This window comes from Clarias gariepinus, chromosome 19 (genome assembly GCF_024256425.1).
Source record: "Clarias gariepinus isolate MV-2021 ecotype Netherlands chromosome 19, CGAR_prim_01v2, whole genome shotgun sequence".
Classification (NCBI taxonomy): domain Eukaryota; kingdom Metazoa; phylum Chordata; class Actinopteri; order Siluriformes; family Clariidae; genus Clarias; species Clarias gariepinus.
Genome location: NC_071118.1, coordinates 18,099,883 through 18,121,473, shown reverse-complemented (window position 1 = coordinate 18,121,473; position 21,591 = coordinate 18,099,883). Strand labels below are relative to the sequence as shown.

General features: G+C 38.0%; 1 protein-coding gene across 1 annotated transcript in view; it reads right to left on the bottom strand.

Annotated features, from left to right (window-relative positions):
* acsl6 (acyl-CoA synthetase long chain family member 6) overlaps positions 1-21,591 on the bottom strand; it is a 122,440-nt gene that overhangs the window by 78,242 nt on the left and 22,607 nt on the right. The window contains exons 2-3 of the mRNA XM_053478271.1: positions 12,693-12,913; positions 289-397 (exon numbers count right to left, since the gene is read on the bottom strand). Of these exons, the coding sequence (XP_053334246.1) occupies positions 289-397; positions 12,693-12,913 (330 nt within the window). The remainder of the gene's footprint in view (positions 1-288; positions 398-12,692; positions 12,914-21,591) is intronic.

Below are 21,591 nucleotides of genomic sequence, written 5' to 3'. Positions count from 1 at the left end.
CGGTGCAGGGGCGTGTTAGGAGCAATGACAGCGTGGGAAAATATGGCCGCGGGATGAGAAGTCTGACAGCGTGAGAGAGGAAGTGTCAAAGGGCAAGAGCGGTCTTTGATCAGCGCGAGACGCTGAGAGCATGACAAAAACAGTAATTAACAGAGCTGATATCCTAAACCAGAATAAGTGGAAATATATAGAGAAACTAACAATAAAACTTAAAATAAAATTACTTTATTCTCCTCATTTTTTACCTATATAATACTGGTATTAAAAGATTCAAAATACTCTACACACCAGTTATATGCAGTCCCCGTTGGAAGGCCTCATACAAGGTTTTGGTGTCTTCATAGTAGTGTGTGAACAGCTTGGGACTGTCAACCAACACTGATCTATGGCCACCTCCCTGAAAAAGAAACCAAGTTGTACAAAATGTACTTAAACACATTTTAAAAGTACACTTAAATAATGTACTTTAAAAATGCATGTAAATAATTTGGGTAATACATAAACAATTTGTGAATGAACAGTGGGTTAATATTAAACATATAAAATAACAATATCAATTATTACATTGTATGAATTGTATTTATCTGTTCATTTATTTATTTATTATTTGGTGTCTATGGAGGAGATGAAACAACAACTTGCTTTGAAATAGTAGTTCAGTTCATTGCTTCATTCAATTCATTATTATTTGTACAGCAATTTAATATGAGACATGGTCACAGAACAGCTCTGAAAAAAACAATGTATATTTTAGTCTAGATCAATCAAGAACAGGCCAACAATCACAGTAGCAAAACAGTAGCAAAGAAAAACTCCTTGAGATAACATAGGGAGGAAAAAGGGGGAAACAGTATAAGACCCCTGTTTACCTATGCCAAAGAACCTATCTAAACAAGTAGGTACACTTTCACCTACACTTTTTTGATTGATACTTAAATCTTAAACATTTTTTTGGAAGCCCACGGGTGTAGCGTTTATCATTATTGGAACTGATAAAGTACCTGCAACTTTTAAACATAATAGACATGGTGCATAGACAACACTGCTCAGGTATTTGAAATTTATATTTAATTTGTAGTATTTTATAGTCAATGCACAATTATACTACACAATTACTGCTGCACATGATCTTTCTGAATTGCACATTCAAAGTATCATGTCAATCGGCTGCCTGTACCCCTAGCAAAAGTACTTATGTAAGTATGCAGACCATTGTTTTTGTTACAATTGTTATATGTATTTAGACAGGTTACCAACATTTTGTTCCAAAGCCATTTGTTGGCAAATAGAGCTTCAAGATCTAAAGAAATAATCAAATTTAACATCACTTTCCTTCTTTTTCTCTTTCTTTCTTGAGGATTTAATTTTATTGTATTTTATTTTACTTATTTAAATAATTTATTTTTAAAAAGTGAAAACGCAACCAGAATAAAGGCAAGTCTGGAGCTCAGCTAAAATTCCACCTGCCTTCCAAGCCTCCACACCTATGGAACTCCAAAATGTTCAAAATTAAATAAATAAATAGGACATAATGAAATAAATAACTCTATGAATAAATAAGACACATACATGTAATATGAGAATGATATTGTGAAATAATGGAACATATTTTGAAAAAAAGTTTATTATTGTGAAATATATTGCACTCTGCAAATAATTTTTTCCAATAACAGAGATTATTGCAGAGGCATTTTATTTAATTTATGCTGTTTTTATTTCAAAATGTCATTTTTTCAAAGTCAGTTTTTATTTAAAAATCCTGTTTTTCACGATAGCCTATTCATTTCATAATGCGACTTTTCAGCAGAATGAGTCGTTCTGTCAATCAAGAGCGATAGGGCGGAGCCAGCTGTGTGATTGGTTGCTCCTTTATTCAGACGCAAGTAGTAGCGCATGAAGTATCGAGTTAGGTCTAATGGTGCAATACGTATTCTATGCAGTAGGTGGCAGTACAGTGTCTACTGGTAAATTATCCCTCTCTATCTGATCAGCGAAAAATTAGCAGAACTGACTGCAATCTTCCGTGACTTTTGACTTAGCACACAAGTATTACTAGCTTACTAGTATAAAAATATAACGCAATACAGAAATAAATGCTTTTTAAGTATATTATTTGAAGTATCACTGAACATACACTACTGTTCAAAAGTTTTAGAACACTTTCTAACTCCATGATCGTTCCTGATTTATAATTTTTTGTTCGACATTGTAAAGGAATACTAAAGGCGTCCAAAAAATGCATTAATCTCCTTTAGACAGTTCATATTGAGATGTTTCTGCTACTGGTGCTCTGTAAAGACTTCATAACGCCTCTAATCTAAGGTGCTGTTAATTGGTCATTTTTCAGGCTGATAACTCTAAATGAACTTCTTGTCTGTGGCAGAGGTAGGTTTTGGTCTCGCCCTCCTGGGATGGCCTTCATGAGAGCCAGTTTCATTATGGTGCTTGACGGATTTTGCAAATGCACTTGACAATACAGTCCTTGCAAGAACTATTACAGGAAGGCTGACCTCTGTGTCTTATAATGACAACTAAATGTTGTTTTTGTTGTTGTTATGTAATTACCTACTTCCATATGTGTTATTTTATAGTTTTGAAATCCCCAGTATTGTAGAATATAGAAAATAAATCACTAAACAAAAACAAAGAAATTTGCAAGTGACCCCAAACTTTTGAACGGTAGTGTATATTGGGTCATATTTGTAAAACAAAGGAAAGAACATTAAGACAAGCAACATATAAAAACTATAATTTAATATTTTAGCAGGTCAGGGAGGATCATCTTGATGCAGTCAGTGTATCAGCATGCAAGTATACACCACTCAGTGTATCAGCATGCAAGTATACACCAATCAGTGTAAGCTGCAAGTGCAGCAGGTCAGGGATGATGAACCAGTGCCTGCTGATGATGACCAACACCTCTCCCCTTCTCTACCAGAGTGAAAATGATGCCAATCAAACTGAACAGGTAAGCTGGAATAAAATCAGTAGCAGCATCAGCTCATGCTAGTAATTATTATTGTAGTCAATATTATTTCAAAATAATATTTTCTCAGCCTTATTTTGAATTAATATTGTCTACAACATTAACTAAAATAAGTAAGTTTACTAGCCCGTGCTAATGCTGCCTATAATTTTATTTCAGTTTATCTGTTCAGTTGATTTTCACTTGGCTCGGGTACATAGGGGGAGAGGTGCTGGTCATCATCACTGACCCTGAGGCTGCTGGATCCAGACTCTCTCCTTGCTCGTAATGTTAGAGCTGTCAAAGCCTGTGGAACTGTAATTTTCCCTCACGCCAAAGGCATAATCTGCTAATCTGAAGAATTTCACAGCATCTGCTTTTAAAGCTTTTTTCTTCGTATGGAATAGGATTACAATACATTCACATGCACACAAACTGTGCCGCTTTGGACCGGATAGCCAGGAAAAAAGAGCTCAGAGCCAACAATAGCGTTCAGCACAAAACCTTTATGAACCTTTTTCAGCGTCACAAAATCATAATACAAAACATACAGGAAAAGTAAAGAAAAGGGTAAAACAATCGAGCGTTTCAGTGGGGAGCAGCACAGCTGAGCTACTGCTCTGTTCTCTCCTCCTCACACGCACACACACCTCCTCACGCGCAGCAACTCATAAAGGGCAACATACACTACACATTTAATGTGATAGACAACATAGTGGTGGCCGTCACAAAACGCACTCATCTATCTGCGTAAAAAAGAGATGCAGTATTATAGTTTCCGCATTTTTAAAATAAATTCTGACTGGGCCGGCCACATAGACTAGCGGCCCACCAGGAGACCGCCCGGTACTCCAGACGGCCATTCTGCCACTGCCTAGCACGTTATTGCTAGCTGTATCAGCGGTCCGCGGAGCAGGTATTCAGGAAAACTAATCGATTTTAAAAAATCAGCCAATAGGCGCGCAGGTCCAACCCACTGGCGCTGATTGACAGAACGACTCATTCTGCTGAAAAGTCGCATTATGAAATAACGGGATTTTAAAATAAAAACTTAGTTTGAAAAAATGACATTTTACAATATCATTCTCATATTACATGTATGTGTCTTATTTATTCATAGAGTTATTTATTTCATCATGTCCTATTTATTTATTTAATTTTGAACACTTTGGAGTTCCATACACACCCACCAGAGGTAAGTATACTGTAAGTGATTGTGTTTACGTGGTAGATTTAATGAGACGTAGCAACAATAGTCAGATGTAGTCAAATCTCCAGTGGTAGTGGACAGTGAAGGAAACATGTCGTTAATTTAGCTGTTTTATTTAATGTTGCAATGTCAACATATATAATTAGCAAATAAGCTAGAGGCTAAAAAATATAAGATTCTTACATTTGTTTTGCTGGACACAGTTTATGGTAAAGTGAGACCTCTTGTACACATGTTCTAATGTTATTTTCTATCTGCTGAGCTATTTGCAGGGCAACTGAATATACTGTTACATATATATATATATATATATATATATATAAACTATACTTAAACTATTTCCAGTGTAAGTATATAACAGTATATATATATACTGTTATATACTTACACTGGAAATAGTTTTCACTGTTCAAACATACATATGTTACCTACAGTAGGTATTTGTTTCAAATGCCTACTTTTAGTTGAGAAAAAAAGTGAGATTAGGAAATTTGTGTTTCTTGTTCCTTCATTTGCTATTTAGGAAAGATATTGTTTTATTTATTTCATTTATTTATAGAAATGTCAGAATTTGTCCATTATTTATAATATATTGAGTAGTCTTTCACCAAGTACTTTTTTTTTCTTATTCGAGTAATATTTTGAATGACTACTTTTTACTTCTACTTGAGTAATATTATTTTAAAGTACAGCTACTCTTAATTGAGTAAAAGTTTTTGGATACTCTACACACCTCTGTCCACACCCTCAAATACTGGGTTCTACTTTTACTTAACTGTTTTGTTTGATGTATTATACATTTTAAATCACAACTGTTACTGAGTAAAAATATAAATAAAAACGTGAGGAAAAAATTGTGTTTACATTATACAATACACATACAAAAAGTGTATTGTATAATGTAGTGAATGGTTGTCAGAAAACAAACTTGTGCTAAAATCACAAGAAAGAAATATAGTTGCAAACATCAATGAGGGGGCCCAAGCACCCTGTGCCATTGCCAACCGGGCACACCACACAACCTGTTTGTCTTTTAATTCAATTCAATTCAATTCAATTTTATTTGTATAGCGCTTTTAGCAATTTTCATTGCCGCAAAGCAGCTTTACATAGTCAAAAGAATTATTTAAGTTTGTATGAAATGTGAATTTGTATGAATCAAAATGGTCAGTTTGTCCCTGGTGAGCAAGCCGAGGGCGACAGTGGCAAGAAAAACTCCCTAAGATGGTAATAGGAAGAAACCTTGAGAGGAACCAGACTCAACAGGGAACCCATCCTCATTTGGGTGAAACAGAAAGCAGTAAATGATCTGCATTTATACAGTGTGTAGGGTGGGAGGCAGTTCAGCTATAATAGCTGATGTTAATTGAATAGCTGATGTTAATTGAGTGAAGTTGAGTGAAGTGAAGATATGAGCACATATTTAACTGAGTGAAGATATGAGCACATCACCCCTATCTTATCTTCACTGCATTGGCTTCCTGTGAAATTTCGCATTGATTTTAAAATACCACTCTTGACATATAAAGCATTAAATGGTCTCACGCCGCAGTACCTAAGCGAACTGCTAGTGTCTTATGAACCGCCACGCCTACTTCGATCAAAGGATGCAGGCTGAGGTGAGGTGATTGTTTGCTTTACATCTCAGGAAGCCCTCATGTTTGTGTTTCCTTCTGGCTCTCCCTTTTAGTTATGCTGTCATAGTTAGTCCTGTCGGAGTCTCTACTTGCACTCTACAGTTAATATACATTCACATTATACATTGTGTGACTGTGACCATACCTAACTGCCATCTCTCCTCTTCTTCTTTATTTCCCCTTTCTTTTTCCTCTCTCCCCCTGTCTTCCCCTTTCACTCTTTTTCTCTCTCTCTGTCGAGGTACACATGTCGTTCCCGAGCTGCCAGTGATCCAGACTCCCTCTGCCCTCCGGACCTGTCTGACCCATCCTGGTGCCCCACTTCTGGTTGAAGATCTCGTCACATGGATGCCCTGTGTGTCTCTCTGGGATGCGTCTGGTGTCTGGGGATGGTTCTCTCTACCTAGAAGATGGTTCTGGCCTTGACTGGTGTTGGCAACTGTTTCTCTGGGGACTTGACAGTTCGATAGTTCAGAACTGGAACTTCATACAAGTCTACCTGAGTTTTCAATAACTAACTAGACTCCATATCAACATCAATTAACATCAACTGTTATGCTGAACTGCCTGCCAACTAACACACAGTATAAATGCAGATCATTTACTGCTTTCTGTTTCACCCAAATGAGGATGGGTTCCCTGTTGAGTCTGGTTCCCTCTCAAGGTTTCTTCCTATTACCATCTCAGGGAGTTTTTCCTTGCCACTGTCGCCCTCGGCTTGCTCACCAGGGACAAAATGACCATTTTTATTCATACAAATTCACATTTCATACAAACTTAAATAATTATTTTGATTGTGTAAAGCTGCTTTGCAGCAATGAAAATTGCTAAAAGCGCTATACAAATAAAATTGAATTGAATTGAATTGAATTGAATTGAATTAAGACCTACAAAAAGCCAATGCCACCTGGGTACACCACACAACCTGCAAACATCACACACTATAAAGGGCTGGTGACAGTTTGGGCCCTAAATATTTATTGAGTGTGTGTGTGTGTGTGTGTGTGTGTGTGTGTGTGACATGTAGGTGTGTCAGTCTGTGTGTAACGAGTAAATGTGTTTGTGTATGTTTGTGTGTGTGGTGTGGGAGCCGGTGTGTTAACATTTGTGATGTGTGTGTCAGTATGGTTGTAATGTGTGTGTGAGACATGTGACTTGTTAGTGTATGTGGGTGTGTGTATGTGTGTGTTTCTGCATGTATGCGTGAAAGAGAGATGTGTGCTAACATTTCTGATCTGTTTGTATTTGTGTGATATATGAGTGTTTGTGTGTGCGTCTTTGTATATGTGTGTTCGTGTGTGTGTGTGTGTGTGCGTGTCTGTGTGAGTGTGACAGTGTTAACATTTGTTATGTGTGTGTTTGTATGTGTACATGTGTGTGATGTACGAGTGTGTTTGAGGATGCGTGTGTGTATGTGAGAGATAGAATAGGCCGCAGATGTAGAATAGGCCGCAGATGCTGAAAAGAAAAAAAAGCATCACACTATGATGACACTAAACGTGATGTCACTGAAGGTGTCATGTTCAATATAATGTCACTCGATATAAAGCCACACAGAAATGTATTAACCATTTCACCATCAACAAGCTTTACAATTGTACCTGGTTTCGCGTGCATACGTGCAAGTGTGTATGTAAAATCTCATGTGGGGGCCCCGCGACTCTCAAGCATCCGAATAGCAGCAGATTCCAACCTGTCTGCCAATTTTCATGTGTTTTTAAAGATGTTAAGACCCTCAAAAAGCCCTAATAATTCTTAAAGGGGTCATACAGGCCTACATGCACTTTTTTAAGCCGTTTGGACTGAACTGTGTGTTAGGAGAGTGCGTACACAACCACTCTACGATGATAAAGAGCCGCCCAGTGGTTTTCTTTTCATTTATTACAATAACATGCCCCTTCTGAAATCAGGCCAATCGCAAATGCCTTGCCATGTGACGCCACACCACAAGAGGCCACTCCTACACTAGTTGATTGACACTGGTGTTTTAGCAAAGACCCGCCCCGAGTGAGAAGAAGCTGTCGGCCATTGTTTTTCGCCGCTGGAGCAAAATGGCGCCTAAGCGAGTGTTGTGTACAGTTGTTGGGTGTAATAGCGAACACAGCAGTCGTCATTCACTACCTAGGGTTAGTGACCTAGGGTACCTACCTAGGGTTAGGTACAGTATCTGAGCCACTGACGCAGTGGCTGAATTTAGTTTTTGAAGCTAACCCCCTAATCGGCTAAATTCCCGCTGATTTACCTAAATGCGTTCATGTTTGCGATAATCATTTTTCACCAGACTGCTTTATAAACGCGGGTCAATATAAAGCAGGTTTTACTAGGAAGCTGCTCCTGAAAATCGAATCTGTACTAACGCTTCGTGTTCCTGCTTCATCTTCACCAGGCTCGGTGAGTGTAATTCCTTTTACTATGAATTTTTGCAGATCGCCTTTTCTAATAATCACGATGAATGCGGAGTGTAAGTTAACTTATACTCTCATAGAACATGGTTATGGCTTCTTCTCTATGTACATCCGTCTCTATATAATCCCTAATCGCCCGTTTATAATAAACAATGCATTAAGGTGATTGTCTAGTTGCAAACTGTGTACGTAGTCGGAAAACTATATTATGCTTACCTTTGTTACGTTAGATGGTTTATAACGATGTCTGTCGAAGATTAAGAAGTCATGTAAACACATCAGTAAACACATCGCGTCCGTATCTCTCTCAGTAAGTTTCTCCGCTATTTGTTGTTGTTGCTCGCGGCAGCGCAACAGCCCGTTAATTCATGCCCATGCAGTGATGAGAAAGACAAATCGAGTCGATGCATGTCCATTCTTTTAATTTCTGCATTGTCAGGCGATATTACAAACTTCCGCATAGGTTCCGTACTTAAATCAAACCAAAAACGACTGAAGAAAACAGGCTTAGGCTCTATAATCCAGCGTTTTCCAGTTTGGACTGCATTACCCACAAAGCACTGCGTTTGTGGGGGGGGCTCAGCAGAGGTCATGAGCATTTAAATTAGCATGTACTGAAACAGGTTGCTGAGAACAGAGCTAGTTTTTACCAGGTAAAAGTAGTGGTTTTTTTACACAATCCTTTTGAATTTTTAATTAACGTATAATACAAACTTTTCATTAGGACCCTAAAGATCATATTAACATTTAATGAAAAATGGGATGTGTAGGACCTTTAAGAAAACAAGAGTGCAAGCATCAATAAGCTGCCCAAGCACCCTGTGCCAATGCCACCAAGGCAGATATTTGTCATGTCTGTGAATGTGTGTATCTGTGTCTGTCTTTGAGAGTGAGAGATGTGTGTGTGTGTGTGTGTGTGTTTGTGTGTGTGTGTGTGTGTGAGAGAGAGAGAGAGAGAGAGAGAAAGATGTGTGTGCGCGACGTTTGTTGACATTTGTGATGTGTACGTGTCTACAATATGCCAAGATGCTGGAAAAAAGCATCACACTATGATGTTGCTTAATGTGATATCACTGAACGTGATGTCACTCAATATACAGTAATGCCGCACAGAAAGTTATTAACCACATTTCGGCATAGGATTAAGCTGACCCATTTATGATATCAAGATTCCCTCCACAATTTTGCATTCTCAATGTCTTTAGATCACATAGGCCCGGTTTGTTGGCAATTGTATGAATCCCCTAGAAGGAGTATATCAAGGTCCATCAGGTGCATTTTGCGAACAACCCAAATTAACTGACTCCCTGTTAAATTGAGCCCATGACATTCAGTGCGAAAGTTGTTTGGCTCAATGAGCTCTAAATGTCTACTGGGTTTTGTGTGCATTTGTGCACGTGTACATTCACCTTATACATTGTGTGACAGTGACCATACCTAACTGCCATCTCTCCTTCTCCTCTGCTCTCTCTTCTTCTCTTTTTTCTCTTCTCTCTCTCATTCTCTCTTTAAGGCCTTGTTCACACGGGCGTTAAATTTTTGTATAAACGAACGTGCTCTGAACGTCCTAGACGTTTATGTTGCGTTTTGTAGTGGCGCTTGATTGACTTCTACACCGGCGTTCGTTTGTCTCTGTCTTACCTCAACCTGCAGCCCAAATTGTAGTTTGTGTGTTAACCTGTGGGGGCAGTGTCGGGAACTGGATATGAAAGCCCGCCGCTACCGGGTTCACTCTCTGACTGCACAACGTCGGATTAAAGGAAGTTTTTTTGTGGTTTATAAAGAAATGTTTTTCAACAATTATTTTTTTTATTTAGCTTTTTTCCGCATTTTCCTATAGCATGTAGGATCATGGGATATATCCGGTCCTCCGAAGCGTAAAATGAACGTGAAGAAACGTGCATGCAACGTTTTTTTAATGCCGTATAAACGCGCAGCCGGACAAACGCACGTCACCAAAGCCCTTGTGAACACTTTCATTGACTCCTATATGTAGAAAACACTCGCCGCTTGATTTTAACGCCGTGTGAACGAGGCCTTACTCTCTCTGTCGAGCTGCCTGTTCATGGCGTTTAGGAGACTGCCTAAACAAAAAGAGCTGTTTTGTGGGGGCGTGTGCAAAATTCAGGGGAACACCCAGTCCAAAAATCTGAAAAACTGAAATTGGGGGGAAAATAGTCGGTCAAAAAGTAACAGCACACCGTGCCCAGGAGGGAACCAAATCACCAATTTTTTGCCCTTAAATAACAATAACTACACAAAACTATTAATTAAAACTAAGAATATCTTTATCAGATCAGCAATAGAATGTTTATTCTCAAGAAACTAAACTAAATTCCTTATTAAAACCTTGTGTACTAGAGCCTGTACCTTACATATCTACTGTATGTATTTAAACAGAAATAATTTAACTCTTTCAAAAATGCTTTTGATGCTAATTTTTTCCCTTAGCACTGGCTATGTACAGTGCCTAAGTCTTTTAAACTACTAGTTATTAAACCCTTAATTGAAAAAAAAAAACTGACCTTGACCTTTGCAGGCTGTCCAGCTATACAGTATACTATAATAAAAACTACCATTTATCTGCAAAAAAAAATGCTGTAGTACAGCATGTCCCCTTATACCAACATAGGAATATTATTCATTGAATGTATTAGTCAGGATTTAGGCCTCACCATAGCACAAAGACAGCATTGGTTAAACTGGTAAATGGCCTCTGATCAGGGTTTTGTCTACATGTTGTGCATCCTTGCTTACATTGTTCAACCTTAGTGCAGCTTTTGGTTATATGGTAATGCTTTTAGGCCCATTGCTTAGTTGTCTATATAGGTTTTCTCTGGGTAATATAATTTTTTTAAATTGTATGAGATTCTACAGTTATGTAAATGTCACTATACAATGCAGAGAAACTCTTTATGCATTTGTTAACTCTAGGTTGGATTATTGTAACACTTTACTATATGGATGTTCCACTGGATACACAGATAAAGAGCTAGCTAGTCTTTGCTATAGCTGTCTGTCTGATCTCAGACCACTGTTTGCCCTTTGGATTTAGATTCTGTTTCTGTCTGTCTGACTATAACCTTAGTGGTCATCTACTTACTCTGTCATACATACCAATGAAAGAAGCTAGCCCTGAATCTGCTGTTCCTGGTACTTTCTCCTGGATGGATGAAGGGCAAACAGAAATAAAAGCAAAGAAATCCCTAATGATGCTTGCTCTGTGTAGACACCTACTGTGATAAAGATGTCCAATCACTGGTTGCTGGGTGTTATGATGCCAGCACCTATCCTCAGAGATGTGGACATTTATGAACCTGAAGCCAGGAACATGTACCACTTTAATCTAAACTGATTAAGATGGGACAACTGCATACAGTCATTGGTAAACACTGGTATAGCAGAGGACTCAGCACACAACCCTCTGGAATGCCAGTGTTCAGAATTAATGTAGAGGACCAAACCTAACTTAGTGAGGTTTTATCAGTTAGGAAATCCAGAATCCAGCTGCTTATGAATGTGCTGATGCCCAGGTCTTTGAGCTTGGTGATCAGATTAGTGACTAATGACTAATGATGTGTGAAATGCAGGCATTAAAAAAAAAAAACTAAACAATACTTGTAACTTGTTATTCTTGTTCCATATTATGAGTTGGTGGTGTTGTTCAGATGGGTGAAAGCTGAATGAAGAGCAGTAGAAATAATTTTTCAGCCCCTTTTCAGTTTGGCACTTTGAATAATATTAGATAAGATAAGAATCTGATTAAGAACGTTTTTCACATGTTTGATGGTTGTGACTGTAGTAAACCTCAGCCACACAATAAAAAAGCTCACCAATGTTTCCAAAAGCATTCATAATGCATGTGCATTCATTTGCTATATTTGAAAGTTGAGCATTTCTTTTGTCACTTTAAAAAAATTAGAGTTAATATGAATGAATGTTTTTAAGGTCATTTACAATGACATTTTTTATGCATTAATTATGGTCTAGGACAGAAGATGTGCAGGTGTTCAGATCTGTGTAAAAGATCTGTGTGTGTCCAAACTTTTGACTTTAATTGCTACACACACATACACACACATAGCACTGTGCAAAAAAAGCCACTGCACTATCAAATTGTGTTATATATGCTTATAATGTCTGTAAAAAAAAAAACAATTCACTTTACAAACATACCTTAAAAATAAATAGTATAACATTACAGATAATATTTGCATGCCTGTAAAGAAAGCAACATATTACATGAAATGGAGAAGTCACCATTTATCAGTCAAATCAGACATGAACCAAGGTTGAAGTTCTTCTCCACTCACTAACGTCCTGCAGGGACTGCGGAAATCTTTTTTAAGAGAAACAGTTATGGCCAATCCAAATGGAGGTAAAATCCACAAATAGCCTTAGTTCTTTTGTTTCTAATTTACCTTTGTTTCTATTTAAATTAAATCTGTACAAACAGGGTTTAAAATCAAGTATACCTCAACTTCTTCAGACTGGCGCTGAAGGTCACATGGGGGTATGAGGGCACGTGGGCGTGTTGCCAGCCAGTAGGCCAACATGGCAGTGAGACCACCAACCCCGAGCAGTGCAGCAGTGGACGTTGAACACATCAGATGAAACAGCTTTTCCAATTCACACAGCCACAGGCTATGCATCAGCTCCGGTACCTGCATCCTCTCAAATAGCGTAGTGCTCAACTCTAAGAAGTGAGGGGAAAAAACAGAAGAAGAAAAAATAAAATAGACCTGGCCAGTTTATATTTTATAGTTTAAGGCAGGTTTGAAGAACGGCAGTAAACTAAGAATGCTTTTAAAAATATTGTCTTGAACACCTTCTACGCTCTCTTCAAAGCTACAGCTAACAATGCTAATAGCACTTGCAAGGCTAACAATGCTAGTGATGCTAATGGCTGCTGACAGGAGAGGAATGCCAACAACGGAAACTCGTTTATCATCTTAGAGCCTTCGCTGACCAGCTAGCACATGTATTCACAGTAATATTCAACCTCTCCTTATGCCAATCAGTAATCCCCACATGCTTTAAAAAGTCCATTATTGTTCCTGTCCCGAAGAAATCCCATCCCGCTTCCCTCAACAACCAATCCCTGAATTCAGTAGTGAATTGCTTTGAGTGGCTTGTCAGAGACTTCATCTCTTCACTATCTGACTACTTAACCCATTACAGTTTGCATACCTTCCAAAACGATCGACTCATTCACCTTGACACTAGAATTATGTTAAATGCTGCAGTTCAGTGTTTAATACTACAGTACATCATAATTCTCTCCACACTCATCACCAAGCTGAACCACCTGGTGTGTATGTGAAGCACCCTTTCTCTGCTTCACACACACAAACACAAGAGATAGAGTGTGAACCGGCACGGTGTCAAATTACGCGCCAACTACGTGCACACACATAACGACAGTCTGAGGGGCTGAAAGTAAGCCCCCTCTTACTTTAAAGTCTTCTCTTACTTTAGGCTTACACATATTCACAAACACACACATACACACACACACCGCCTGCGCGCATAAACGGAAACACTTATCTGTTGGGATTTATTTTCACTTTTTTTTAAAGGTAAAGTGCAGGTTAATTTGTTTTCTTTTTACTTTATATTTTGTATTAATTATTTTTACATATTAATTTTTTGGGGCTATGGAATAAATTATTTTCGATTTATTTTGTTCCATTATTTTGTTATCTTTAATTAGATATGTTTCTTATGTTTCTAAGTTAATTAATATGTTTCTTATGCCTAATTTTATTTGATTTATGTTTTGGAATACGAGCCTGCTTCTGGAACAAATTATGCCTGTAATCCAAGGGTACCCTGTATTTGTTTTTATTGTTATGCTGATTACACACAGTTATATGTCTCAGCAAAAACCAAATGAGATAAACCAGCTGACTAAAGTTGAGCAATGTGAGAAGGACATAAGAGACTGGATGTTAATCAACTTCCAATTTAACTATTAACTATTACCAGGATAGCATTCACCTCAGAAATATTCCCAAGATAAGGAATAAATTGACAATAAACAATGCAGAAAAACTAGTTCATGCTTTTATCACCTCTAGTTTGGACTATTGTAAGGTTTTACTGTCTGGTTGTTCAACTACTGTAGGTCCATGAACAAGCTTCAATTAGTCCAGAATGCAGCAGCAAAAGTCCTCACTTAAACCAGAAAATACAATCCACCAGGACTACTTCAATCAAAGGATGCAGGCTGCTTGTCAGTACCATGTATTATGAAAACTACAGCAGGGAGCGGAGCTTTTTCTTACAAAGCCTCAAAGTTATGGAATAGTCTTTCAATTAATGTTCGGGACTTAGATACAGTCTAAGTATGAATGACTGTATTCAGTATGCACTGAATATACATTCACTTTATACATTGTGTGACAGTGACCATACATAACTGTTATCTCTTCTCTTCTGCTCTTTTCTCTTTTCTCTCTTCTCCCCTCTCTCTCCCTCTCTTTCTTTTCCTTTCCCTGTCTCTCTGTCGAGCTGTACATGTCGTCCCTGAGCTGCCAGTGACCCAGATCCCCTCTGCCTTCTGGACCTGTCTGACTCATCCTGGTGTCCCGCTTCTGGTTGGAGATCTCGTCGCATGGATGCCCCGTGTAGTCTGCCTGGGATGCATGTGGTGACTGGGGACAGTTCCACTTTCCCATGAATACGGTTCTGGCCTTGGCTCATGCTGACAGCTGTTCTTTGAGGACTCATGACTGCAGTTGCTCGATAGTTCAGGACTGGAGTTTCCTACAGTCTACCTGAGCCTCTAAAAATGAACTGGAATCCATATTAACTAATCTCCTGTTATACTGAACTTCCAGTCTCACACAGTGTGACTGCAGATCAATCCCTGCTATCTATTATTACCCAAATGAGGATGGGTTCCTTGTTAAGTCAGGCTCCTCTTAAAGTTTCTTCCTACTGCCATCATAGGAAGTTTTTCTTGGCCACTGTTGTTGTTGTCCTCAGCTTGCTCATCAGGGACAATCTTATCATTGAATTCATACACATTCACATTTCATACAAACTTAAATAATTCTTTTGATTGTGTAAAGATGCTTTAAGTGCTTTTAACAATGTCAATTGTTAAAAGCACTATACAAATAAAATTTAATTGAATTGAATCCTGACAGGAAACATCACAACACAACACAACACACAAGGAGGGTGCGATCAGCTGAGTGCATCATCTGCACTGAGTTCCCTGACCTGCGCTTAATCTACAGCAAGTGGTGCTTGACCAAGGCCAGGAAGATAGTGAAGGACCTCAACAATGGACTGTTTTGAAAGCATATTCTCTCCTTAAAGGCCTACAATGTCAGCATGTCTTTTTCTTTTGCTATATTTTCAATTCAGTCTAATATCATGCGTGTTTCCTTAAAAAGCAATGAAATTTCTAAGTGATCTCAAACTTTTGAGAGTAGTGTTTGTACCTTCATGATGGGCCTGTGACTGGCAAAAATAAAATAATAATAAAATAATACATTATTGAACTTGGAAAAACTGTTGCAGGATCCAAGTCATCTTTTATCTTCTGCCAACATAAATTCCTAGCACACTAATACTTGCAATTTCAGTAGCTATCTATTCAATTCAATTTTATTTGTATAGCGCTTTTAGCAATTTTCATTGCCGCAAAGCAGCTTTACATAGTCAAAAGAATTATTTAAGTTTGTATGAAATGTGAATTTGTATGAATCAAAATGGTCAGTTTGTCCCTGGTGAGCAAGCCGAGGGCGACAGTGGCAAGGAAAAACTCCCTGAGATGGTAATAGGAAGAAACCTTGAGAGGAACCAGACTCAACAGGGAACCCATCCTCATTTGGGTGAGAGCTACAGCTACTATCTCTGCTACAGTCGTTGTCCCTAACATACAGTATAAGTATCATTGTTATATTCTCATTGGATTTATTTTTAAGTTTTTCTTCATAAAATCCTAGATATCCCATGATTTGGTCTCTGGCGCAGGCTTTTCAGGCATATCAATAATGCAGTTCCCATCTGAGATTTTCTGACAGAAAATCTCAGAAATCCCCGCTTTCTTAAGCAATTTGGCAGAGCATGTCTGCAATAATCCTTTTTAAACATTTGTGTAAATAGTTGGCTTTGCATTTTCTTATTAATCCTTTTAAGGGTAGAGCTAATTTTATTGAAAAAACACTTAAAGCTGCTTTCAGGTAAATATTCTTTATGACAACCAATATGATCTAGAAAAGAACTCTGTGCCAATAAAACTTTATTTTATGAATATTATTGGCCAAATAAATAAATAAATAAATAAATAAATTTACCAATCCCTTGCCAATGACATTCATATTTGCTAAACCATTCAGGCTTGCACAAAACATGACTGTAATCCCTATGCTCTTTAAGAACATGACATATGCTCTTTGGTACACCTCAAAGGTGTTATTTAAAGTCATGACTATTGTCTTTCTCTTAGCCTAAAGCAATCTGGTCATTCACCTCTGACTTCTTCGCGTTTGGTGTAAAGGTTGGCTTTACCACAGAATCTGTGTTTTATAGTTAACCTCTTACCCCATTTCCCCTTGATTGGCATACTCAGTTTAAATGTTCCCACAAACTTTGGTCCTCATGCATGTGGCTTATCTCCTTTCAAAGCTAAGACCACAATAAACAGAAAATTAGTGAGATATACTAGAACACAGAAGCTAGAATAAAGAATCGTATTTCCACCTGCTTTATTCATCTCTGAAGAGATCTATGCCTCTTGTTTCAGGTCAGCAGGGTGACCTTAGAAAGTCTACCAGGTTAGCACAGGTCTTATGTAGCTCTGGTAATAAATTTCAAAGCGATTCAATATTTTGCAAATGTATTTGTAATAATATAGTGTATTAACATATAGCTCCAAAATTTAATGCTTAAAAATTAAATATACAAAAAAATATATACTGGAAGTGTACGCAAACAGGCACATTTAAGGGTGTCAGTTGGTGGTTAACAAAAGAAAAGACAATAATTGCCTCCTAGTTCGTGGTGATATGGTAAGTATAAGGGATTTGTACTAATTAATTTACTGCAAGAAATGTAGGAAAGACTTGATTCATGGCTGTTTTTAGTAAAAGTTAATACTGATACAGCAAGTCCCCAACTTACGAACATCTGAGGTACGAATTTCTGCAGATACAAACAGGCAGCAGATCTATAAACATTTTTAGATGTGAACAAATCACGAAAGTTTCTCATGTTTATTGTTAAAAAAAAAAAACACTGCAGTGCACCAGATACAAATATTTACAATTACAGTATTTTTTGTGTGTAAATGAATGTATAAAATGTCCAAAGTCCAGAATATTGTATGTGTGCATGTGGGGGTGCGGGAGAAATGTATTTACTGGTTTCAATGAATCAATCCGGGAGCAAGATGATAGAAAATGGCTGTCTTGTAAAGCTGTTCCGATGGTAAATAATCCCAATTTTTAAAAATTGCCAACAAGTTCACAGTCTAATACAGCTCTGAGAGAAAAAAGGCATCCATTCAAGTGTGCAGTAATCACCATATGTCATTGTTCTCCCCTCGACTTCTTCTCACCTTGAAGTCTTTAAACGTGATCCAGTGGTCCTAAATCATTGTGCTTCTTTGCCGGTCCTAACATATTTCCTTTTTCTCTGGAACGATGTAATCACATCAGGATAAAATGTGGTCGATTATCTAGGTGTGATTTCAGACCAAGGCTACAATGTGTCAGATCAGGTCTTTACCTAGATCCTTCCTTAATAGTACATAAAAACTGTGTCAGGTTTCTAGCTTCTAGCCCTTCTGAAACAAAAATTATGTATTGATTCTTTTGGTTCTTTATATTTTAACAAAGTATAAGATTTTTTTTCTAAATCTGCTTTTACTAGAAGGCCACAAAAACATTTATATGAGCCTTAAGGTTATTGGGCAGACCAGTCACTGTGCTTATGTTAATTTATGGATGCACTTTCCCATGTCCTGAGTAGAAGCCCAGATTACATTTACTAAAGTAACTTTTGTGGGGGGGTACTTTTATGAGTAGTTTTAATGCACCATACTTATTACTTTTACTTGAATAGATTTGTGAAGAAGAAATGCTACTCTTACTCTGCATTAAATTTGTCTACCCTCGACTTGTTACTTTTTAAACTATTTATTCTACACATGTAGCCGGTAGAGCTATCACATGACTGTTTTACCAGTCAGATGCAGCAACAATAATCACATAACTATGTTTGACCAATCAGCCGCAATAACAATAACCATGTTATTGTGGCTGATTGGTCAGGTGACATAGTTAGGGAAAAAAGCCGGTGTTCTATAAATTTATCCTACCCATACATCCGTCCTACATATGTTCACTGTGCATGCGCAAACAACAGTTTCCACAACTTTCTCAAATTTTGCGGAACGCCCATAAATCCATGCTGCTTCTAGTTTATTCTACACAAGCAGCCAGTGGATGAACCACATGACTGTGTTTTACCAATCAGACATAGCAACAATAATCACATGAATCTTGTTTAACCAATAAGCCGCAGTAACAATAAACACATGACCACACACAAACTGGCAGCATAGCGGGAACAAATCTACAGCCGTGTTAGATAGGGAATGAAAACAAAATTAGTAGAGGCATCTGGCTCCAATGCTACAACAGAAAAGGATGAACACCACTGACCTTATATTTAAACCATGTTTACACACTGTGGAAAAGAACAGATTCATAATGCGGTGTTTTCTCTGCCTTCTAAAACATACAGTCATTTCAGCATAGAAAAACTTGACTTGAAAGTGAAGAAACATGTTATAGTAAGTTTAGCTGTTTCATTGAATGTTGCAATGTTAGCATATAAATAGTTATTATAATTATATATAATATACAATATAATTTTATATATTATACTGTGTACTGTGCATGTGTATAATAATATATAATTATTATGATTTAAAAAAAAAAAATTTAATTGGACATTACGATTGAAACAGTTACAGTACTCAGTACTTTTTTACTGTTACTTGAGTAATATTTTAGATGACTACTTTTTTACTTTTACTTGGGTAATATTATTTTGAAGAACAAATACTCTTATTTGAGTAAATTTTTTGTCTACTTCACCCACCTCTGCTCATAAGTCAAGAATAATTTTTTATTCACATTACTTAACCGCCCTCCTTTTGCGCCTGTGGGGCCTGGAACTTCTCCAGCTACTAAAATTTCTTTTTTACCTGCAGAAACCGTCATTTTATCTACCCTTCCTCTGTGTCTTCATGCACCCTATCATCCCAACCAGACCCAGCCTCCTTTTCCTCTATACCACTAGAAACTGCGATTAAAACTTTCCTCTCCTCTCTCTCCTCATCCATGGATCTCCTATGCCCTCTATTTTTTAAACCATGGAAGATTACTTGTCCTGTTCCTTGGCTATCTAATGTATTGCTCAACAACAGGAGAGAATTAAAAACTGCAAAGAGAAAATAGAAGAAATCGCAGCTTGATGCAGATCTTGTCTGACTTCTACAGGGAAAAGCTGGAAGCCTCTGCACAGGTTCCTGGCAAACTCCACAATATCTTCTCCTCCCCACCGGATCCTCCTGCCCCTTCCTCTCTGACTGCTGATAACTTTGCCACAATCTACGATGGAAAAATTGCAGCAATCCACCAGTCCTTTGCTCCCAACAAAACTCCTACACCACAACTTTAGGACCTTCCCTCCCCTCACTTAGCAGAATTCTGCAACCTGTCATCTGATGAGATTCAGCAGATCATCTCATCATCCAACTCCTCAACCTGTTCATTAGACCCAGTCCCATCCACAATGCTCCAGACCATTTCATGGGACCTCCTTCACCACTACCATCATCAACCATTCTATATCATCTGGTCATGTTCCTGCAACTTTTAGGTTATTGGCAAGGGTTATTCCCATCCTCAAGAAACCCTGCTTGGATCCAGCAGAAGTTAGCAACTATCGCCCAGCATCGCTTCTCTATTTTATTTTATTTAATTCTTGAAAGGACTGTTTATAATCAAAGGTCTCTTTATCTTTTACTAGAACAACATTAATGATCCCAATCTAGATTCAAGGTGGCACATTTCAGTCAGTCACTGAGAAGCTCCATGCTGCTAGATCAACTAAACTATTATTTGTCCTTATCCTTCTGGACCTGCCACTGCCCCCAAACTGTGGACAACCATCTGTCATTTTCCCCACACATCACTAACCTTACTGGCTCTTGTCGATTTCTTCTTTACAACATCAGAAGGATCAGCCCATTTCTTTCTTCACAGGCTACTCAGGAGCTTGTTCAGTCCCTTGTTATTTTTCAAGACTATACTACTGCAACTCACTACTGGCAGGTCTGGCTCTGTCAACGATTCGTCCTCTGCAGCTGATCCAGAATGCAGCAGCGTGGCTCGTTTTCAACCTTCCCTTCAAGTTCTTTCACACCACCCCACTTCTTTACTCCTTGCACTGGCTTTCTGTAGCTGCCCGCATCAAATTCAAAACTCAGATTTTCACCTACAAACCTAAAAAAGGCCCAACACCCACTTAACTCTCTGCTCTAATCACACCACACACTGCACCACAGTCCCTCAGATCCTCCAGCACTGCTTGTCTCATTTCATCCTCTTTTTAGGGACAGAGGAAGACGTTCATCCAGACTCTTTTCTGGTCTGGCACCAAGGTGGTGGAACGAACTTCCTCTTGATGTCCGTACAGCGGAGACTTTGACAATCTTTAAATGACGACTGTATTTGTTTCTTCGATACTTGGACTAATCCACCTCCACCACCCCCCAGAAGAAAAAAAAAATAAAAAACTCTTCCTTACTGTGTTTGACTGATGGCTCTTAGTTAGTAACCTAGTAACCCAGTGTAAGTATATATCTAGTGATGGAAAACTTCAAAGAACATTTTAAGTCACTCTGGATAAGAGCATCTGCCAAATCCCTAAATGTAAATATAAATGCTACTCCTTGGACATTTGAACGAGTTCTTGGTTTTGGCTTGATCATGGATCAGGTCCAACCATAGCAATGACTCCATGTGTAGCACATTTAGGATCATGTGAAATTGAGGACTGGATAGAGGCAGAATCAATGTTGTGGGTATTTGTTTGTTTAGTTGTTGTTTTAATCAATTGAATTTACAGAATTTTTGGTCAGGTAGTGTGTATATAATAATGTCAACATCCCCCTAAAATGTCTAGAATGCTGGATCCAAATATTATTTTGACATTTTATGTGGCACTATTTAGTAAAACATAGAAAATATCTATGTTTGAGTAATCCATTTTCAGGTTTCCCTTCTTTTCAAAGTATTTTTATTGTGGTGTGGTGGTAAAGTACCTCCCAAATGTTTTGTACAT